We start from the raw sequence: 23,366 nt of genomic DNA, 5'->3' as shown, positions 1-23,366 counted from the left end.
ATTTCGTTCATGTTCGCTTTCATTCCAGACTACAACACAACTACACATCTGCTGTTTCCTATGGTACAGTGATTTCAACTGCTCTTTTCTTCAGTTAGGAGTCATTTTGAATGTTTTCTTGTAAAATTTCACAAACTGAACAATGTCTCAGTGCATCATTGAACCAATTATCAAACTGGCAATGCGTAGACAATTTCTTCAATTCAGCTATGTACGCTGAAATTCCCCCTTCCATTTTATTTCACTTATAGAACCTAAAGTGTTCTGCTATCAACAATGGTTTCAGTTCTAGATGTTCTTGCATTACTTTCAAAATATCAGCAAAGCTTATTTCAGCTGGTTTGTTTGGAGCAGTCAAACTTCTAAGCAAGCTGTATGTCTATCCACCTACTTCACGCAGCAAAACTGGCGATCGCTTTTCATTGGTTATTTCATTTGCTTCAAAATGCTGCTCAATCACTCGGTATACACACTCCAGTTATCTGCTGTCGAATCAAATGCTTCTGTCTTTCTGATATAGCCAACCGTTTCTGCTTTTTTAAAATTTATTATTATCATCATCCAATACTCACTGTCTATGAACCTGTGAATTGTGTCTATTTTCTGCCTTTTTTTTAAACTCAGCTGTCTTCTTCTCTGATAAAGAAAGCACGCTGTTTTTTAAAAAAAAATCCTGAATGTCTCACTATGCTTCAACAGGTAGATAGTCATTTTGTCTTCATTTTAAAACTTGCTACTCGTTGCCGTATTATGTTTTGTAACTCCAGAAGTTAATCAAAAGAAAAACACGGGAGAGCTGGGGATAACTCCTGTCTAGTTTTGTTTTTTTTACTTTAGTGAGTTGCCCACATATGACGTAGTGGTGTAATGACCTATGCCATTCACATACTTTTACTGATAACCCATAATGAAAACAACAAGGAATGCTTAACCAAAACAATATATCCACAATATTTCTCAAATATTACTGAAATATTAAATACACATCAGTAAGTATGTTTGAATGAATATCCAATAGAACTAATCTAATCTCTGCTTATCATTTCTGTTTTTTTTTGTTTCTTGTTTCTTTTCTCTCTCTCGCTTTCTCTCCCTTTCCTTCCCTCCCCTCCCCTCCCCTCCCTCCCTCCACATTGGCTGTTTGTAGGTCTTCTCTTTTTTTAAGTGGGTACTTTTGGATTTCTTGTTTTGTAACTGCCTGTAAGGAGACGAATCTCAAGGTTGTATAATGTATACAAACTTGATAATAAATGTGCTTTGAACTTCTGAACCTCTGCAATGAACTGTAGTTTTTATTTGCATTCTTAAGACCTTGACAACCTGTATTGCTTGTTTTATGAACATGTGCCACAACATCCTAGGTTCTACATATTTTCAGCCCTCAATTCTTGCTCATCAAAGCAGGCATTATGGGAGGATAATGTTCTTCACAGAAGAACTTTATCCTCAATTTGCCCCAAATGATTTGAATCTGCTGATAAACACTTATTTGATACAGAGAAACAATATTTGTGGGTTAACAATTTTAATTAGGAAATGGAAAAAAAATACTGTTGCTCTAGTCTAGGTCTGGGGCAGGGTAGTATATATGCTAAGGCCTTTTCAGATCAAGAAGTAGATAGTGTTGGGTGTTCTGAAGAATGTTGACATTGATTAATCCTTTGGAGCTTATGAAATCTATCCCAGGTTAATGAGAGAAGCAAGAGGAGACCGTGGTGGCTTTGTCAAAAATCTGAATGAGGTACATTGTCACTGACATAGGTCACTAAATTTGTTTTGTGGTGGCATTACATGCAGATACAACAATTTTACTATAGTTTACAATAAACATAAATAGTGCAAACGAGAAATAGTGAAGTAGTGTTCATGATTTCATGGACCATTCAGGAATCTGATGGCAGAGGGGAAGAAACTGTTCCTAAAACATTGACTGTGGGTCTTTGGGCTCCTTCACTTTCTCCCTAGTGACAATAATGAGAAGAGAGCATGAATTGGGTGCTGATGGCCTTTCATGATGAATGCCACCTTCTTGAAGCCCTGGCTTTTGAAGATGGCCTTGATGATGGGGATGGTGCGAAGACTTGTGCCCATGACGGAGCTAGCTGAGTCTACAAACCTCTGAAGCCTCTTACAAACCTGTGCATTGGCACCTCCATAAAAGCCGGTGACGTAACCAGTCAGAATACTCTCCATATGAAGACATTTACTTGTGTCTTTGAATCTCAAAGTCCTGATAAAGTATAGCTGTTAGCATCTCTTCAATATGTTGGACAATGTCTACAGTGTATATATCCTTGCTAGCCATAAGTGAGATCCCAGAGGAGTGGAAAGTAGCAAATGCTGTCCCTTTGTTTAAGAAGGAAATAGGTATAATCCAGGAAACTATAGGCTGGTGAGCCTCACAACAGTGGCAACAAAACTATTGGTGAGGAATCTTAGAGATAAGTTCTATACGTATTTTGAAGAACATTAGCAACGGTTAACAAGTAGGGCAGGTCATGTCTATCAAATTTAATTGAATTCTTTTGAGGAGGTGACCAAGATGATTGATTGCAATAGGGCAGTAGATGTCGGCTACATGGATTTTAATAAAGCTTTTGATAAGTCTTCTCATGGTAGGTTGATCAGGAAAATCAAGATGCACAGGAACCATGTTGAATTTTCAGATTGAATTTTGAATTGGCTTGCTGATAAAGATTACAGGGGCGTGGTGAAAGGATATTTTTCTGACTAGAGGTCTGTAACCAGTCGTGTTCCACAGGGATCAGTGCTGGGACTACAGTGGTAATACATATCAATGACAGGGAGGAAATGCAAATGGATTGCTTAGTAAATTCACAGATGATCCCAAAATTGGTGGAGTTGCAGATAGTAAAGAAGGTTGTGAAAGTTACATATATACGAGTTGAGAAATGGCACTTGAAGTTCACTCCAGGCAAGTGTGAGGTGTTGCAGTTTGAGAGGCCAAATGTAAGAGGTAAATGTACTGTTAATAACAGGACCCTTAATAACATTGATGTTAAACGAAATGCTGGGATCCATGTCCATATCTCCCTGAATGTGCCAATGCAAGTAGATGGAGTGGTAAACAAAGCTTCATCGCTAAAAATGTATAGAAAAGAGTCAGGAAATCATGTCGCAGTTGTATAAAACATTGGTTGAGTGGCACTTGGAGTATTTCATACAGTTATAGTTGCCCCATTACAGGAAGGATGTGGAAGGTTAGGAGTGGCTGCAGAAGAGGTTTACCAGGGTGCTGCCTAGATTAAGAATATGAGTTATCCTTATCCTTGGACAAACTTGGATTGTTTTATCTGAGGTGTTGGAGGCTGAGGTGAGACCTTGCAAAAATTTATAAAATGATGAGAGCAATAAATAGAGTAGACAGTCAGAATTTTTTTCTCCCCAGAGCAGAAATGTCAAATTTTAAAGGGCACAGCTTTAATGTGAGAGAAAGTAAGTTGAAAGGGGATGAAAGGAGTAAGTTTTTTTTTACACAGAAAGCGGCAAGCGTCTGTAACCTGCTGCCATTGTGGTAGTTGAAACAGATACAATAGTACACACTTATTTGTAAGAAATGGAGGGATGTGGATCATATGCTGAAAGGATTAGTTTAATTTGACGTCAAGTTCAGCACAGATATTGTGGATCAAGTGCAGCTTTCTGAGCTGTATTTTTTTAATGTAATAAAAGGTGAATCAATTTATAGTTCTAAGAATGGGATCAACATTGGTTGTTCATAGAGTGGTGTGAACTAATTTCCCGGATAACATTTTGAAGGGAACATTGTACACAAAACAGCATAATCTGATGCAGAAATCACCCAGGAAGTGCCTGATCAAGTTTCTGGAGCCACGCAAAGTGACCCGGAAATAGCTGTTCTCAGATTGTCATTTATGTAATACTGAAATTACCAGCATTGCATATCATATTTTTGAGCCCTGGCTCTCTTTTATTACAGTTCTTCAGATGCTTAATTTGACCTTTTGTAGTTAACTAGTAACATTTCACCATGTAATGATTTAATAATTAAATTGCTGGGGCATGTCAGAATTCAGTATTTTGTTCATGGACAGCATTGGGTATGAACCATAAATGGGATATAAAGATGGCAGTGTGCATAGTTGCAGCAGCTTCAAACTCTCCAAATTGGGTAAACATTCTACAATTTAGCCGACAGGAACTTCTGAATATCAATGTCAAGTGTATTAACAGCATTAAGACTCTGAGCCCACTCTGACAGAACACAGAGAGTCAGAGATCACCATAACACCAGGGCAAGCCCAGATACCAGCCCTAGCTGGAAGCTGCAGATGGCACAACAAGAGGAAGTATAAATGTGGTAAGTGAGTTGGGATCTGCGCTTGCCTAAAAGCTGCGCCTTTCATGCCCCCATTTCCAAGTGTCTGCCTTGTAAGCACCCAATCAAGCACTAAAATGGATGAAATCAGACTGAGACTTGCCATACAAAGGAATTTATTTGACTGCTGCATAATGATTTTCATTGATACCTGGCTGGATCATAACATGCCTGATGCAGCTATTGAGCTACCAGGCCACACGGCCTATGGGAACAGAACAGAAGGTTCCCATAAGAAATCAGGCACTGGCTTATGCAATCAGGTTAACAATGTCTGGTGCACAAACTGTGACATTGTTGATAGTCACTACTGTCCCAACCTGTAATATCTCATGCTAAAATTCACCTGCCAAAAAATCCACAGTTATTAATATCACAGCAGTTTACATTCTACCACAAGCCAACACTAAGTTAGCATTAGCACAACTGTCTGCCTACCCTGACTGCGCCTTCATCGTAGCTGATGATTTCAATCAAGCCAACCTTAAGACAGTATTCCCTAAATTTTGCCAGAATGTGAAATGCCCACAAGGGGCAACAGTACATTGGACCAGGTTTATTGTGGGTGCATGCAGGGCTTATCCATGCCCTCGTCTGGGACTGTCTGACCACTTGTCTTTATTTGTAACCCCGGCCTACAAACCACTGAAGGCCAAACCAATTGCCAAGTCTATGTCAGTATGGCCTGACAGAGCTGTATCATGGCTTCAGGACTGCTTTGAGTGCACACACTGGAACCTGTTTGTATTCCAAGCAATGCATGGTTAAGGAATTGACTTGCAGTAATACACCACCACAGTCATGCACTGTATCAAATATTGTGTACACAGTGTCACCAGCAATTGATGTGTTCCCAAATCAGAAGCCATGGATGAACCATTAAGTCAGGTCCATTTGATAATCAAGTGTTTGCAGTAAAAACACTTGATTTTCAAGATAATCTTGAGCTTTTTGTTTCGGCATTGCGTTTATTTTTAATTTTAAACATTATACATGTTGAAAGTTATTTTAACCGTGAAGTTTCCAGCCAACTGACCAATTGCAGTAATGGCTGGATTAACACACGTTGTCATTGCCGTGGCTTGATAAAGCTGCAAATTACAGTTGGTTGGAATTGTATGTTAATTTCAATGCAAGTGTTTAAAATGCCTCGAGACCATGATGAAAAGCTGCATAATATAAAGAACTATGTTTCTGTTTCCCAATATTTAAGTACATATAAGCCTAGAAATCGGATTTTACCTTTTGCTGTGCTCATTTACCCTGATAGTAAAAGAATCAAAAAATCTCAAATGATGCTCAGCTGTCAGAAACCAGTGCACTGCTGTGAAGAGCCAGGAAAATAGAGAGCTTTGCCCCCAAAATGGCACTAATTGTATTAATGTCTATGCTATTCAGATCCTTTTATGGACCCAGAAATGGTTCAGCAGCAGAGCAGGAGATCAGATGCACTGGAATCTGACCCCTTCTATGTCTGATTTCAACATTGCATTACAGACTTAGAATCAAAATCCACGTATCAGAATTAATCCAGCAGTGAGTAGCAAATTGCGTTTTAAAGCAGAGATCTGCCGTGGTCAATTGGAAAGACCATGTGGCCAGGAATTTAAGATTCAGCATACTTTTGACCTCAACAAAGAGAGCAATCCAGGCTGAGAACATGTGTGGAGAACTTTGCTTAGAATGCCATCCATATCTTCAACAGCTTTGGAAAACTGGAGCCAACGAGAAGATTCCATTTTAGAGAGGTCCAGAGAGGGTGCTGTTTTCCTTGAAGTTCTGTGGGAGCAAGTTTTTAGTTAAGGGGAATATCTTTGCTTCCTACTCCATTTAAATCATGAAGGCCAACATAATGCCTCCAATAATAGAATACTGCCAGTAGTGTCACACCTGAGACATCCGTTATAAAATTAATTCTACATCTAAGTGTTGGGTAAAGCACTTCCTTTTAATTGTCACACAGTCTGTAAAATTTGGATGGGGTTTGAGTAGTCAGCAGGTCCTTAAGAACATGCATAGTCAATTTTTCCGAGTTTCATTTAAAGAACAATAAAGCAACAAAGTAGCACAGTGTTGTCTTGGTTGTTTCAGGAAGGACATAGTTTCTTTGAGCTTGAACTTATTTACTAAGGCCAGTAATGGGTGAAGTATGAATCATTTGTGAGCATATGGATACAACAGTGCCCAGTCCAATTTGCAATGGGCAGAATTTCAGCTGAAGTGATCACAAGTGTATCACTGCAAAATACATTTTTTTCATGAGTTTATTAATCAATCCAATCTCTAGGTTATATTCATTAAGTTGAAGCTGTATGTTGATAATATCCCAATATTTTTAATTACAGACTACTTGATTAATGTGTTTAATTTATCTCGGATATGTTTTAAGTTTTACATGACAGTTATTTGTATATTAATTATCCAAGGGACACGAGGTATTTAGTAAACTGCCTATTGCAACAGTATTCTGGACTTGTGCTTTAAATAATATTGCTAACACAAACAAAATAGCTGTATTGATAGAATTAATATCAATCGAGGATATAAGCAAAATTAGAGCAATTATAGGAACACTTTTTCTGCTACATTTAAACCTGCACGTTAAACTGAGCTCCATTTTATTTGAATTATCTGTCTTTATGCCTCTTAGCTGAATTTAAAGCTATTTCTTGCAGAGGCAGTTTCATTTGGGGGCAATTACTCAAGGTAGGACTTGAATGCTACTACAATGCAATTTATGTTTTCTGTAGTAATATTTTCAGCACCTGGCTCCTAGTTTACTTTTGAATGCAGGTGTGTTATCTTGGTTTTGTGTGTTCCAGGTGAACGTCCCTTCCATTGCAACCAATGTGGTGCTTCATTTACTCAAAAAGGAAATCTACTGAGGCATGTGAAACTGCATACAGGGGAGAAACCTTTCAAATGCCCATTCTGCAGCTATGCCTGCAGACGACGAGATGCATTGACAGGTCATCTCAGGACACATTCTGGTGAGTTTACTTGCTGTACAAGTGCAAGTATCGTTCTACTTGCCTTGGGCATTCCAAATCTCTATTCCATTATAAAAATATTATAAAGAATAAAAATCCTTGGAGTTTGCCTGGCTAATCAAGTTTAAGAAATGTTACCGAATGTATCTTTATACAAAAATGACCCATATTATTATAAAATAAGAACACCCATAAAAATAATACATATTGATAAAATAGATTATAATTATAAGGGAATGAATTAAACCATGTACAAAAGGAGCTATAATATTGTTGAAAAGATGCAAAAAATTTCATTATAACCTAATGCTATGTCCCCAAAATGTTATATAACCAAATCTGGTGATCTCAGATAATTGTATTTCTTGTTTTGTTTTCTTTATATGTGAAACTTTGTATTTTAACTGTAGTCAGCCTTGCTGTTTATAGGTATGGTCGTGTTTGGTATATTACGCAGCTGAAGGCTTTCTCTATAATACTGCTGACATAACCATTGGTATGTTTTTCAATGGTAATTAAGAGAAGTCACAGTTTACTTTCTGTGCAGTGACAGTCTTGTATATTGTGATCTTTTTTAGATTTTAGATTACTTAATTTTGCAGTAGAAAATAATATGTTGAATCAGGTTTAATATTACCGGTACATCTCATGAAATTTGTTGTTTTGCGGCAGCAGTACATTGCAATACAGAATAATAAAAAAGCTATAAATTAAAATAAGAAATATATTAAAAATTAATTTAAACAAGTAGTGCAAAAAGAGAGCAAAAAAGAAAAAAGTTTGTGAAGTACTTTTTATGGATTCATTGTCCATTCAGAAATCTTAGAGCAGAGGAGAAGAAGCTGTTCCTAAAATGTTGAGCAATGCCCTCAAGCTCTTGTACCTCCTTCTTGATGGTAACAATAAGCAGAAGCCATGTCCTGAGAGATGAGGGTCGTTAACGACAGATGCCGCCTTTATCAGGCTTCACTTTTTGAAGATATGCTCAGTACTGTGGAGGTTAGTGCCCATGATGGAACTAGAGCTGGCTGACTTTGAAACTTCCTGCAGCTTTTTCTGATCCTGTGCAGTGGCTCCTCCGTACCAGATGGTGATGCAACCAGTTAGAATGCTCTCCGTAGTATATCTGTAGAAATGTGCAAGAGTCTTTGGTGATATACCAAGTCTCCTCAAACTCCTAATAAAATATAGCCACTGTCATGCCTTCTTTGTAATTGCATCGATATGTTGGGCCCAGGATAGATCTTCAGAGATATCGATACTCAGAACCTAAAACCACTCATTCTCTCCAGTGCAGATCCCTTGATAAAGAGTGGTCTCTTTCCTTCGACTTCCTCTTTCTGAAGTCCACAATCAATTCCTTGGTCTTACTGGCGTTGAATGGAAGATTGTTGTTGTGGCACCACTCAATCATCTGACCTACCTCACTCTTGTATGCTTCTTTGTCACCTTTTGAAATTCTGCCAATGATAGTTTGTCATTGGCAAATTTACAGATGGCAATCCAGCTACGCCTATACACACAGCCATGAAATACAGAGAGAGGAGAGCAGTGGGCTAACCACGCATCCTTGAGGTGAGCCAGTGTTGATTGTCAGCAAGGATGAGATGTTAATTCTGATCCACACTTACTGTGGTTTCCTGATGAGAGAGTCAGGATCCAGTTGCAGAGGTGGGTACAGAGGTGCAGGTTTTGAAGCTTTTTGATTAGTACTGAGCAGCCTAACGTACAGGTAGTTATTGCTATTGTCCAAGGGACCCAAGGCCAAGCGGAGAGCCAGTGAGATTGTACCCACTCTAGACCTAATGTGGCAATAGGCAAATTGTAGCCAGTCCAAGTCTTTGCTTAGGCAGGAGTTCATTATGGCCATGACCAACCTGTCAAAGCACTTCATCACAGCAGATGTGAGTGCAACCAGGAGGTAATCATTGATGATAGTTTCAGAGACAGAGCTCACGGGGTCACCAAATACTGCAGGGATTTGCACAGGTGTAGTTTTAATCTCCCTTTCAAAGCATATATAAAAAAGCATTTAGATCATCTGGGAGTGAAGCATCACAGCCATTTATGATGCTAGGATTCACCTCGTCAGAAGTACTGGTCTACAAACACTGCCAGTGTTGACATGCATCTGATTCCATCTTTAACTTCAATTGGATTAGTTTTTTAACTCTTAAAATAGCCTTCCGTAGATCATACTTAGACTTCTTGTATGCTTCTGGATTACCAGTCCTGAATGCCTCCTGGTTTACCCATGGCTTTTGATTTGGGTATGTCCATTATGTTCTCGAAGACACACACTCATCCACACAAGTCTTGATGAAGTCGGTTACAACTGTGGGGTATTCATACAGATTTAAAGATGAATTCCTGAATATTGTCTAGTCCACCAACTCAAAGCAGTTGTTTAAGTACTCCACTGCCTCCCTTGACCGTATCTTCTTGGACCTTACCATTAGTGCTACGGTCTTTAGTCTCTGCCTGTATGCAGGGAGTAGAAGTACAGTTAGGTCTAAAGTGGGGGCATGGGATGGCTCGGTAATTGTTCTTGATGGTGGTATAGTGCGTTGGCTCCTTTGGTTCCACAGGTGATATGTTGGTGGTTAGTTGTTCAGAGACTTGTTCAAGTTGTCCTGGTTGAAATCCTCACAATGATAGGGAAGGCATTAGGGTCTGCTGTTTTGTGATGGCTGATCACTTTACTCAGCTCCTCAAGTGCTTTTTGTGAAGGCTAATCATGGTGCTCAGCTTCTCCGGTGCCTCCATTTGGCCAGGGATGGAATGTACACCACTACCAGGATGATGACGGAAAACCCCCTTGGCAAATAAACTGAACCACACACTTGCCCTCTAGATGTTCAAGGTCGAGTGAGCAGGATTGAGACAGAACCAACACATCAATACACCATGATGAGTTGATTTTGAAGGATACTCCATTTCCTCTACCTATAAAATACTCAGCTGTTCTGTCTTTGCTGTGAATGGTGAAGCCCTCGGGCTTCAGCACTGTGTCCAAAATGGCAGGGGTGGGCCATGTTTCCATGAAGCAAAGTACATAGCAGTCCCTATTGTCCCTCTCATACTGCAATCTTGCTCTAAGGTCTTCAGTTTTATTTTCCAGAGACAGTACATTCACAACAGGATAGTAGAGAGTAGGGTGTAAAGGTGAGTTTCAATCATACCTGTAGATCAGCATGCGTTCCCTGTTTCCTTTTTTCTTAAAGGGAAAGTACACTCTGAGTCAACTGTCCAGAGTCTGCCAATTTTGAGGATCAATAGATTTTTTAAGATTGAAGTTTGTTTAATGTCATTTCTTGTACGTAAGTGTAAGCAGAACAAAATAATTGTTACTCTGGATCTGATGCAGCACAAGAAAATGCAAAAGATAAAGAACACAGTAATAATAAGAAAATACACGATAAATGTAGTACATAAGATAGCTTATATATCAGATTGAGTGACAGTAGGCTGTATGGGAAGTAATAAAGCAGTGGTGTAGTTAGTGGGTGAAGGTGTTTAATCAGTCTTACTGCTTGGTGAAAGTAACTGCTTTTGAGTTTGATGGCCCTGGTGTGGATGCTACATAGCCTTTTCCCTGATGGGTGAGACAAATAGTGCGCATGCAGGGTGTGTAGGATCTTTCATAATTTTTCTGGTCCTTTTCTGACATCTTTCTATATATATATATATATATATGTCCCTGATGGCAGGTAGTCTGGTGCCAGTGATGCATTGGATAGTTTTGACTACTCATTGTAGAATCTTCCTGTCCCTAACAGTGCAGTTTCCATTCAAAGCAGTGTTGCAGCTTGTTAGGATGCTCTCTGCTACACATCTGTAGAAAGACATAAGTATGGATGTGCCTCATCAGAAAGTAGAGGTGTTGGTGAGCTTTCTTGACTGTTCAAGTTGTGTTCTGGGACAATGAGAGGCTGTGTGTGATATGCACTCCAAGGAGTTTGAAACTCCTATGCGGTCATAAAACTCTATTGCTTACTTGAAGTACCCATGATTGTGACTGTGGATTTCAACTGTAGTAATCGTAAAAGGGGAATATTTGATAATTCCCATTGGAACTGAATGCAGAGTCACCACCTACCAGCACCATCTTGTGAATTTTTGTAGTCTTAATATGGTCTGTTGGCAGGTTCATAGTAAAGCAGCCCCGCTGATCTGGTTGGTATGATTTTTCAGCACAAGCCCTGTAGCATTGTAAGGAAGAGCTCCTCAAATACAAGAAATACCTTTATTACAGAAATATTAACCTTAGGAAGCTCATTCATAAAGCAAGAAACCCATGGGACCAGATGAAATGTTGGTTTTGGACTCAACCCAACATTATTTGGCTGTATTTAGCAGGAAGTAAAATCAAGCAGTGTGTAAATCTAGTGTCATACTTGATTTTCTCAAATTTTTGATGTATAGCAAAAGTTTAAATTGCTCCCTAAAAGCCTAATACCCAATTTTTGATGTATAGCATTTTGTCAATGATAATCATATAATTTTTACTCTGATGTATTTATTTTATCTTGTCATTTTTTAAACACATTTTAATATTATTCCCTTTTCTAGCCCTTTTCTGCTCATCTCTCAAAATGTTTAATTGGCACTTATTGTTTCTTCTCCTCGGCGCACCATTCATTTTGAAAGTGGAACAAACTTTTTTCTAAACACAGTTTTTATTGGCTGATAATCTGTTTCCAGCATTAAACACCAATCAACCAAAGGTTTATCTTTTTCTATCTCAGATAGTTAGTTTGGCATTACTTGGAAATGGAAGTTTTGGCTTCCTGTACTCTTGTAGGTTTGATGCAAAAGCACTGAATTTTTAGAGATTTATTTCAAACTATAGTTAACTAATTTTGTATCATCTGTATGTGATTGTACTGCTTAGCATGTATTAAAAAGGCTGTTTCTTTGAAAAATATTAACTGTGTACTTTCATTTACGTTGATAATTCTGAACTTAACATTGTTTCTCCATGCCTATAATCACTGTATTCTGTTTATTTTAACCATGAATTATTATAGAGAAATTTGGAAGGCTCCCAATATTTGTTCTTCAAGATACCTTTTTCTTTAGTAGTTATTATATTTACTTTATGAATTGGTCTTAAATATAAATTGGCTAAATAAAAAAGAATAAACATCTATAGCTATCTTGAAATCAGATATTGAATAATATATTTGAGCTATTATTTCACTTAACTGAGAAACCAAGTTTATATTGGTTTATTATTTTTTACTAAAGCATAGCAATGGTGCATAATGTGATACTCTTCTTTTTTTGCTGCTGTATTTTTTTTTTATGTTCTGATAACTGTCACAGCCTGCTCTTGTTGTTTATGGGACTTCAACAGTGATTCATGGTTAGCAGCACTCTGAAATCAGATACATCATGACTAGGGAACATGTATGAAATTCATTAGATTTTAGGGACTTTTCAGAAGTTTGTGTTTTCTACACACATCTTTTAGAGTATATACAGTGGATTCTGGTTAATTGAGATGCAATGGGATCTGTACATTTTGGCTCAATTAAGCAGCTTTTCCAATTAGCCAAAGTTTCATGGAAATAGTTAAAAAGATATAAAAAAGACAAACTACTGTTTAATTAAGTAACAAATTATGCATTTAAGTGAAATACAGAACAAATTAAAATACTACAAATAGTACTACAGTACTATAAAATTATGTATTATTTCCTAGTAGCTATCAACAATACTGTGCTGTGTTCTTTTCATTGACTGCAAATGAAGAAATTCAGCACAGACATCTACTGCAGATAATGGACCGTCTTCATATAATGCTATTCACTGTTGCATCCTCCAAATCTTCATTTTCATTGTAACTTTCAAAATGATTGTTGATTCCTTCAAATTCTTCATAGACTTAACTTGTTGAAGTAGTGAAATTATTTCATTTTCACTTGCAGCCATGTCTGATATTTCCAGGCCTGAATGTTTGAAACCACCGTGAGCAAAAAAGTTCTGAATTATTTTACTGCTTATTTCTTGCCAACTATCAATGACAAAATTCTCTGCTTTTGAACATAAATGCACGCAACTGATGCTAATTAAAAACTGTTCACTCTAAGCACGGCGCAATGTCTAATGGCCACATGTGCACACAACTGACGCTAGTTAGGAACTGTTCGCCACTAATCTCTTGTCCCAATTAAGCTGCACAGTGTCCAAAAAAAAATGAAGGGAATCCCAGCTAATTTCTCAATTAGTTTTTGTTCTTTAGGAGCTGTCCCAGTTAAGTGGCTGCCCAATTAGCTGATGGCCCAATTAATCAAAATGCACTGTTTTAGGAGTGGCAAGCTAATAATTTATTTCTAATTTCGCTGATTTCGTAATTTTGGTTGAGGTGGGAGGAGGTGCAGTGTGTGGATAATTTAGAGCAGGTCAGTACTAAAAATGAGAAGTTCAAAGTCATGGGATACATTAGGATCTAAGAAGGGCAATGGGGATAAGCTAGGTAGATACAGGCTAGGGAGCCCTACATCAACAATAGGGAAGTTATTGGAAAAAACACTAAGGGATAGGATATATGCACACTTAAAGCACTAACAGCTGACTGGGAATAGTGGCATGTCTTTGTGTCAGGGAAATCTGCCTCACTAATTTGATTGAGAGTTTTGAAAAGGTAACCAAGGAGAATGCTGTAGGCATGTTGTCTACATGGACTTGATGCTGGAACCTTGTTGCTTGTGATGTGAATGTAGGAGGAGTAATAAGTAATGTTGTATAAGACATGAAAATTAGTTGTATTATCAATAGGGAGGAAGGTTGCCCAAGGCTTCACCTACATATGGATTAGATAGAATATTGGGCAGAGTGTAGGCAGATGGAATTTAATCTGAATAACTGTGAGATGATCTATTTTGGGAAGTGAACTAGGAGTAGACCAGATAAAATGGTAAGGCTCTCAAGGATGTTGATGAACAGAGGAACTTTAGTACATAGTTTCCTGAAAGTTGCCACACAATAGTTTCAAAAATGAATAAAGCATTTAGTATACCTCCCTGTGTGTGTTGGGGCTTAGACTATAAAACTATTTATAGCTTTAGAAAACACTGACTTGGATTAAATGCAGTTACTGTTGCCACACTAGAGGAAGGATGTGATTGCACTGAAGAGAGTGCAGATGAGATTCAACAGGATGTTGGTTGGAAAATTTTTGTAATGGAGTAGGATAAAGTGAGAGAAAAATCCTTTCAAGGGTACCTGGAAGGAATTTATTTTTACACAAAGAGCGTTTGAAAGCACCATGGTTTTCAAGGGATATTAGAAACTTGGTTCGAAAAAAGAGGGATGTCTACAATAGATATAGGCAGCATGGAGTAAAGGAATTGCTCGAGGAATATAAAGAATGTAAAAGGAAACTTAAGAAAGAGATTAGAAAAGCTAAAAGAAGTTACGAGTTTGGTTTGGCAAATAAGGTGGAAGTAAATCCGAAAGGCTTCTACAGTTATATTAAAAGCAAGAGGATAGTGAGGGATAAAATTGGTCCCTTAGAGAATCAGGGTGGTCAGCTATGTGTGGAGCCGAGGGAGATGGGAGAGATTTTGAACGATTTCTTCTCTTCGGTATTCACTAAGGAGAAGGATATTGAATGGTGTAAGGTGTGGGAAACAAGTAAGGAAGTTATGGAACCTATGACAATTAAAGAGGTGGAAGTACTGGCGCTTTTAAGAAATTTAAAAGTGGATAAATCTCCGGGTCCTGACCGGATATTCCCCAGGACCTTGAGGGAAGTTTGTGTAGAGATAGCAGGAGCTCTGACGGAGATCTTTCAGATGTCATTAGAAACAGGGATTGTGCCGGAGGATTGGCGTATTGCTCATGTGGTTCCATTGTTTAAAAAGGGTTCTAGAAGTAAGCCTGGCAATTATAGACCTGTCAGTTTGACATCAGTGGTGGGTAAATTAATGGAAAGTATTCTTAGAGATAGTATTTATAATTATCTGGATAGACAGGATCTGATTAGGAGTAGCCAGCATGGATTTGTGCGTGGAAGGTCATGTTTGACAAACCTTATTGAATTTTTTGAAGTAGTTACGAGGAATGTTGACGAGGGTAAGGCAGTGGATGTAGTCTATATGGACTTCAGCAAGGCCTTTGACAAAGTTCCACATGGAAGGTTAGTTAAGAAGGTTCAGTCGTTAGGTATTAATGCTGGAGTAATAAAATGGATTCAACAGTGGCTAGATGGGAGATGCCAGAGAGTAGTGGTGGATAATTGTTTATCAGGATGGAGGCCGGTGACTAGCGGGGTGCCTCAGGGATCTGTTTTGGGCCCAATGTTGTTTGTAATATACATAAATGATCTGGATGATGGGGTGGTAAATTGGATTAGTAAGTATGCTGATGATACTAAGGTAGGAGGTGTTGTGGATAATGAGGTGGGTTTTCAAAGCTTGCAGGGAGATTTATGCCGGTTAGAAGAATGGGCTGAACGTTGGCAGATGGAGTTTAATGCTGAGAAGTGTGAGGTTCTACATTTTGGCAGGAATAATCCAAATAGAACATACAGGGTAAATGGTAGGGCATTGAGGAATGCAGTGGAACAGAGAGATCTAGGAATAACAGTGCATAGTTCCCTGAAGGTGGAGTCTCATGTAGATAGGGTGGTGAAGAAGGCTTTTGGAACGCTGGCCTTTATAGATCAGAGCATTGAGTACAGAAGTTGGGATGTAATGTTAAAATTGTACAAGGCATTGGTAAGGCCAAATTTGGAATATTGTGTACAGTTCTGGTCACCGAATTATAGGAAAGATATCAATAAATTAGAGAGAGTGCAGAGACGATTTACTAGGATGTTACCTGGGTTTCAGCACTTAAGTTACAGAGAAAGGTTGAGCAAGTTAGGTCTCTATTCATTGGAGCGTAGAAGGTTGAGGGGGGATTTGATCGAGGTATTTAAAATGTTGAGAGGGATAGATAGAGTTGACGTGAATAGGCTGTTTCCATTGAGAGTAGGGGAGATTCAAACGAGAGGACATGATTTGAGAGTTAGGGGGCAAAAGTTTAAGGGAAACACGAGGGGGTATTTCTTTACTCAGAGAGTGATAGCTGTGTGGAATGAGCTTCCTGTAGAAGTAGTAGAGGCCAGTTCAGTTGTGTCATTTAAGGTAAAATTGGATAGGTATATGGATAGGAAAGGAGTGGAGGGTTATGGGCTGAGTGCGGGTAGGTGGGACTAGGTGAGATTAAGAGTTCGGCACGGACTAGGAGGGCCGGAATGGCCTGTTTCCGTGCTGTGATTGTTATATGGTTATATGGTTTAATATCTGGAGCGTGTTACCAGATGAAATGGCAGAGTCAGATACAATTGCTGTGTTTAAGAGACATTTATGTAGTTACTCAAACAGTCAAAGTATGGAAGGAAATGGACCTAAAGTAGGCAAGTCTAGATGGGCAAAAAAGATTCCCATGGAAGCTAGGACTCATTTCTATGTTGTACAACTCTATGACTCCATGTCTTCAAGAGAATGCTAATTAAAATCTCGCTTATCATTTAGTAGCCCTTTTTGAAAATCATTATATAATCTCAATGGTGTGAAGTTCACATGTTCACTAATTTTAGCAATAAAACATAAACTTGAGAAGATTGACTATATTAACATCTGTGTTGTTGCTTGGATTAGTTCCTCTTATGAATTGGAATAATATATATGTAACTATTTAAAAATGAAAATAATATTGGTTTACTAATCCCAAGCCTTGTCAAGCCTATCATAGAAAATGCATTTCAAAGTAAGATTGAAATCTGACCTTGATTATTTCAAGGAATCACCTCAAACACAGGTAGAGGCCATGGACTAGCTCACAAACCACTTTTTAATGCAAATAAGGGATAGTTCATTTTATACAGTAGCAAATGAAGGATGTTGATGGATACGCATTTTGACTTTATAAAGCCAGCCTATCTGGTAATTTATTTTCTAAAAGGCTTTACTGGCCACCAGCAATTTTTTTAACTGTTCCAAATTTAAAATAGATGCATGCCAGTGGTGATTCATTTTGATAATCAGCACAATGAGTGGGTAACGAGGAGAAATGTTATAACTTGACAGACTGATCTCCATAGAAAGATAAAGTGACCATCTTCAAAATAAGATTTCCAGGTAAGGAGGAGGAGCAGAGTGAACAAGTCATACAGCTGTTAGATCAGCCCTCACTGTGACTGATTCAGTGAATTATGATTCTGATTCTGACAGTGCTGCTGTGATAAAAATCAATGTATTCAAGATTTAAACTCCATGAAGTTAAGACATTAGGAAGACTTGAAGGTTGGTAGGTTGATTCCCTGAAAATTTAAAATGATCTTTAGGAACTTGGGTCATGCAAAACGCTATCTGTTAAGCCTATGGGCTTAACAGGAAAGCATCCTGTAAGAAAGAAACAACATTCCTGCCACATACTACAAAACAATTACAGTAGGTGCATGGTGAAAAACTTGAATGGGTTTCCAACATGTAAAAAAATAGTTGATGGGATAATTTGGACTTACCTGGTCTGCAAAATCACAGTTGCTTTCTACCTTTCTGTATAAATCAGCGTTATCAAACAAATTTGTGGTTGTTATTCAGCTAACTGGAGTGACATGTGTCTTTATTACACTGACACCCTGTGCACTTAACCTTGTTCTCCTCAGAAATACCACACATGTTTATCGTATGCAATAAAATAAAAACAGTTTTAATTCATGAATGTGAATGGTTTGTGAAATATTACAAAATTGAGATTTTCTTACAGAACATAATGAAGATTCATTCACTAAATTCAGTACCATCAAATTCACTATTTATATTTCATATAAGTATCGATTGATTAAGCAAGGTAGGAATCTGTCCTCAGAAACTTTGTGCATATATTATAGTCCCTCCACGTTAAATTTCATTTCTTAAGTTTGGTTGTGTAACATTCCATGGAACTGAATTACAGCAGAAGATGATGCTTGATTAGATAAATTACAGGAGATGAATTTGGTATGACTCCAACCTGAAATGAGAGGATGTTTTGAATTAACTTACAGTATTGTAAAAAGTATGTTTATAGGTTCTTGAGTGTGAAAGGAAGAAACAATGTTCCCCATGACTATTTTCACAAATTAAGAACAGTACCATGAGTGCCTCTGAACTTCTGACAATTACCAGTCACTCTGCAGAGATTTCTGTGTTTATCTTTTCTATGCATTGTTGCAGTATATACTATGAAACCTCAATGATGAGTAAAGTATGCTGAGCACAAAGAACTCAAGGAGTCAGACACAGACAGCTACACATTATTATCCTGATGTGCTTCCTATAAATTGGCACCTGTTAGCTTACCAGCAATTAAAAAAACAAAGTTGTAGATTGAATGACGTTGCCTCAGTTTTTGCCCTTAAGACAGAGTGTCATACATGTTGACATAAATGATGCCAAGAAACCAGGCAGGCCGTAATGAATTATGCCTGGAAGCATTAGTTCCAGTTTCACAATGGGTAAGATTTCATCAGAATATGGTTACTATCACATTGATACAAATTTTAAGATGATTTAATTCATTTATAAATGTGTGCAGGTCATTCCCATTACTAGGCTAGAGTGTCTTTAATATAGTAAAATTATGTTTATATGTGGCTAACATGTTACCATAGGATTGGCTAACAACCAGAAGACAGAGAGAGTTAAGACAAATCATTTTGAAATACTATCTCATGTTTATCTTATAGGAGAAAAAATGAATTTGTGAAGTGTAGCTGGAGAGTGCCAACTTGATTAATTGATTTGAAATGGGACAGCTCTGTTATCAAATAATTATTTCCTCATAGACCAATGAGCAATAAATCATTTCTCTAAGTAAACATTCTTTTAGTGAAGTGATTCCTTAATACAGCTAGACCAATCAGAAATAACTAACTAAAAATGGCATTTCACCAAGGATCCCTATGAATAAAAGCAAATTAAGAAATATATTTAAAACGTTAAGGTTTCCTTAAACTGGATGTGAATTTAAGCCTCATATAGTGCAAACTGAGGCCCCACCTTTTATGACCTGATAGCTTACATTGTTAAAGGCCATTTCTATTATTTCTAAATATTTCAAATTACCATATTACTAAAATTTATTAAATTCACACATTTAAATATTTTTATTTTTATAAAATGTGGATGCCTTTGGTGTCTCAAAATCCTAATGTCATCTAACCTTAATTCAGCCAAATTGAAGACTTCAGTATATTTTTGAACTTGGATCTTAAGTGATTGTAGGAGTATTCATGGAACTATTTTCGATGACAATATGAATCAGAGAATTCCATTCAGATGCCACAGGTGATATTACAACTTAAGCTATTTCTGGTCCTTCAATCGTTACTCTAACTATTGAATGTAAATAATTGTCTTTATTACTGAGTTTCCTGCACCCCTAGAACCTTGATGCTAAGTAATTGATTTCAACACAGGAGGCTGTTACTGACTGGTAGGTGGAGATATAGATATAGATACAGATCTATGCACCAAACATGCCACCCTCGAGCCCACCTTTCATTGTTGTGGGTAAAGTGGTAAATAACTATACAACTGTGTAAGCCTCTATTTTCACAGCAGACTAACTATTAGAAATCATACGTATATCCCATGCAGCTCAGTGGGGGCATTTAAGTCTTCTGCCTATTCCTTGTTAGTTACGTGTATCCACCATGTGAGGTAATTTATTTTCCTAAATTAATTGATTATATGTGTTAGTAAATAGTTTAGGACAGCAAGAAATGGTTTTTTTTGGATTCAAATGGAGAATAGTTGTTGCTTTCTTAATGCACACTCTCAAGGGTCCAGCCATTTTCTGTATAAATTTAGCTTATCAAAATGCAACACTTTTCTCAGTTAAGTTCCATCCACCTTGCCTTGGCCCACTTTTTGATTAACTTATAGTAACTATGACAGTAGAGTTTATGAAAAACAGTATATTTCAAAAACTGATGAACATCCAATGTGCAAAAGAGGACAAATTGTGCCAATAATAAACAAAAACATAAATGCTTAATATTGAGATCATGAGTTGTAGAGTCCTTGAAAGTGAGTCAATATGTTATGGAGTCAGCTCAGTGTTGAGTTGACTGGAATTATCCACACCGGTTCAGGAGTCTGATGGTTGTAGGGTAGTAACTGTTCCTGAATCTGGTGGTGTGGGACCTAAGTCTCCTGCCCAATGGTGCTAGTGAGAATCAGAATCAAGTTTAATATCACCAGCATATGTCATGAAATTTGTTAACTTTGCGGCAGGGGTACAATGTAATACATGATATATATATTTTTAAAAACTGAATTCCAGTAAGTATATATACAATGTATATTCAATAGTTCGATTAAAATAAATAGTTCAAAAACTTAAATTTGAAAAAAGGAATGAGATAGTGTTCGTGGGTTCAATGTTCATTTGGAAATCAGATGGCAGAGGAGAAGAATCACTTCCTGAATCACTGAATGTGTGAGAGGAGAGAATGGCTTGAATGATGGAGGTGTTTGATGATGTATGCTGCTTTCTTGTAGCAGTGCTCCTTGTAAATGTGCTCAATGGTGGGTAGGGCTTTGCCTGAGATGGACTGGGCTGTATGCACCACTTTCTGTAGACTTTCCATTCCTGAGCATTGGTGTTCCCTTAGCAGGCTGTGATGCAGCCAGTTAGGATACTGCACCATACATCCATTGAAGTTTATCAAAGTTTTACAGGACATCCCAAGTCTATACAAACTTATAAGAAATTAGAGGCACTGTCATACTTACTTTGCGATGGCACTTGCATGCTGGTCCAGTGATAGATCTTCTGAGATGGTAACACCAAGGAATTTGAAGTTACTGACCCTCTCCACCTCTGATCCCCTAATGAGGACTGACTCATGAACCTTCGGCTTCTCCTTCTGGTAGTCAATAAACAGCTCGTTTGTTTTACTGACATTGAGTGAGTTGTTATGGCACCATTCAACCAGATTTTCAGTCTTCCTCCTATATGCCAAGCCGTCACCAACTTTGATTCGGCTAACAATAATAGTGCAATCAACAAACTAAATGTAGCCTTGGAGTTGTCCTTAGCCAGGCAATCATAGGTATAAAGTGAGTAGAGTGGGGGGCTAAGCACATAGCCTTATGATCCACCTAAGCTGATGGTGATTCTCATTGATTTCAGATTTATTAGTGCTTCTTGATGCCATAGTTGTTCAAATATTGTCCTGATGTCACTTTCACCTCACCTCAGAATTTCCTCACTAACTTTCCCAGTTCTGATGAAAGACCTTTGACATGAGCTATTAACCTTATTTCCTTTTTCCATAGATGCTGCCTGACCTTCATTTGCTGTGGTGATTTTGTTTTGGCAGATATTGTATTAGTATTTTAGTTGTGTCATTTTTATATTAATATCTTTTAGATTACATTTCAATTCTAGCTGTAAAACTCAAATAAGGGCTTTTCAGTTTGATTGTATTTTCCCTTACAGGTGCTAATACTCCTTGTTTGGTCATTACTTTTGAGTCTGGAGCCTTGACAATAAGCCTTTGAATGTCATACATTTACAGGGATCATTGCAGCCAGTTTCAGTTGTCAGTTTACTCTTTTTGTAGGAGGAACAGGATAGCTGGTTTTCTTCTGCCTAATCCAAATGTGAGTCTGAGTGTGAGAGCTGCAAAACTCTGCAAGTTCTCTATACCAGAAGATTACCCATACTGGCATGTGGTTATGCAACTTTCTGATACATAGTCCTTTCCCATCATTAGTAAGATACAGTATAATAGTTTCCTTATGATTCCACCTGTGCAGCGGTGTGCAATTGAATTCTTAATAACATTTTTTAAACTAATTCCCACCTCACATTGCAATGATGCGAAACAAATACTCTGATTTGTATACGCATAACAAAGCAGTATTGGTTGTAAATATATATTGAATAAAAATAAACTGCAGTCCTATGATTCTCAATGAATATGCCACATCCTCATATGATTTGAGTATTATAATTATGGGAATAGTGATGTTAGACTTCTTCCTTTTGAAATGTTGCATAATTATTTGCTATCATTATACCCCTATCCCTGTTTTTTTCTCTGTAAATGAAGATCAAGCTGCAATAGGATTCCAAGCATAACAGTCTATGTGTTTTATTTGAAATGAAGATAACTGTTGGTGTGCCATTTCTCTGGAAAGAAAGGAGGAAAATGAAACAAGCTGAGTGTTAAAGCTATGACCTTTCATGTTCTTGTTAAGGGATATACTGGATAGTGATCATACAGTATATATGTTCCTCGGTTCTCCCTTACTTCCACAGTTAGCTGCTATCTGCCACATCCTTACACATATCTCTGTAATGCCAAGACCAGTTGATGCTTGTACATAGTCCTCTTCCTCCCTATTCTTTCATCTAAAAGCATAGCTAATTTAGCATTATGACATCTCTAAGGTTAGTTTATTTTTCACTGTTTGTTAAAATAATTAAATACCAGAAAAAATATCTAATTGAATCTTTTAGATGATACTATGAACATTAAATCTCAAAAAAAGACGTTACAGTTTACATGCATCATTTTTATAACAAAATATATACCATTCGGTTAATTCTGAACACTTGTTTTCTTCTTTTCCTTGCCATGCAGTAAACATTGAATTCTAGGTCACCATTTGCAGCTGCTGTGTGATGACATCTGCATAATTTGAGTTTCAGTTGTTGCAAATGCATTATCTGAAGAAAGCAGTATTGCATATCTTAGTCTACTTTAACAAAAAGTATAGAAAACTGTTGTCTTTGTTTTAAAATATGTGAATGTTACTAAATCAGCTTATTTCTATCGTATTGAAATGGAAATCTCTACCAAAAAAGTCCACTGACTCTGGATGATTTGTTTAAAGAGAGAAATCTTATCTTCAAGGGAAGTAAGTAAATAAGTAGACATAGGCTGTAACTTCATATCTAAAATTAGTATTTTCTTTATGCATTTATTTACATACTTGCTGGATTTTGGCTGGGCAACACCT

At 37.5% G+C, this 23,366-nt stretch overlaps 1 protein-coding gene across 8 annotated transcripts in view; it reads left to right on the top strand.

Annotated features, from left to right (window-relative positions):
* The window catches only part of ikzf2 (IKAROS family zinc finger 2), a 161,130-nt gene that overhangs the window by 122,668 nt on the left and 15,096 nt on the right, over positions 1 to 23,366 (top strand). For all 8 annotated transcript variants that reach the window (XM_073046463.1, XM_073046468.1, XM_073046460.1 and 5 more), the window contains exon 5: positions 7,183 to 7,350. In XM_073046463.1, coding sequence (XP_072902564.1) covers positions 7,183 to 7,350 — 168 coding nt within the window. The remainder of the gene's footprint in view (positions 1 to 7,182; positions 7,351 to 23,366) is intronic.

The sequence above is a fragment of the Hemitrygon akajei genome, chromosome 5, assembly GCF_048418815.1.
Source record: "Hemitrygon akajei chromosome 5, sHemAka1.3, whole genome shotgun sequence".
Classification (NCBI taxonomy): Eukaryota; Metazoa; Chordata; class Chondrichthyes; order Myliobatiformes; family Dasyatidae; genus Hemitrygon; species Hemitrygon akajei.
The sequence above is the reverse complement of the archived record's forward strand: the minus strand, read 5'-3'. Positions and strand labels throughout refer to the sequence as shown.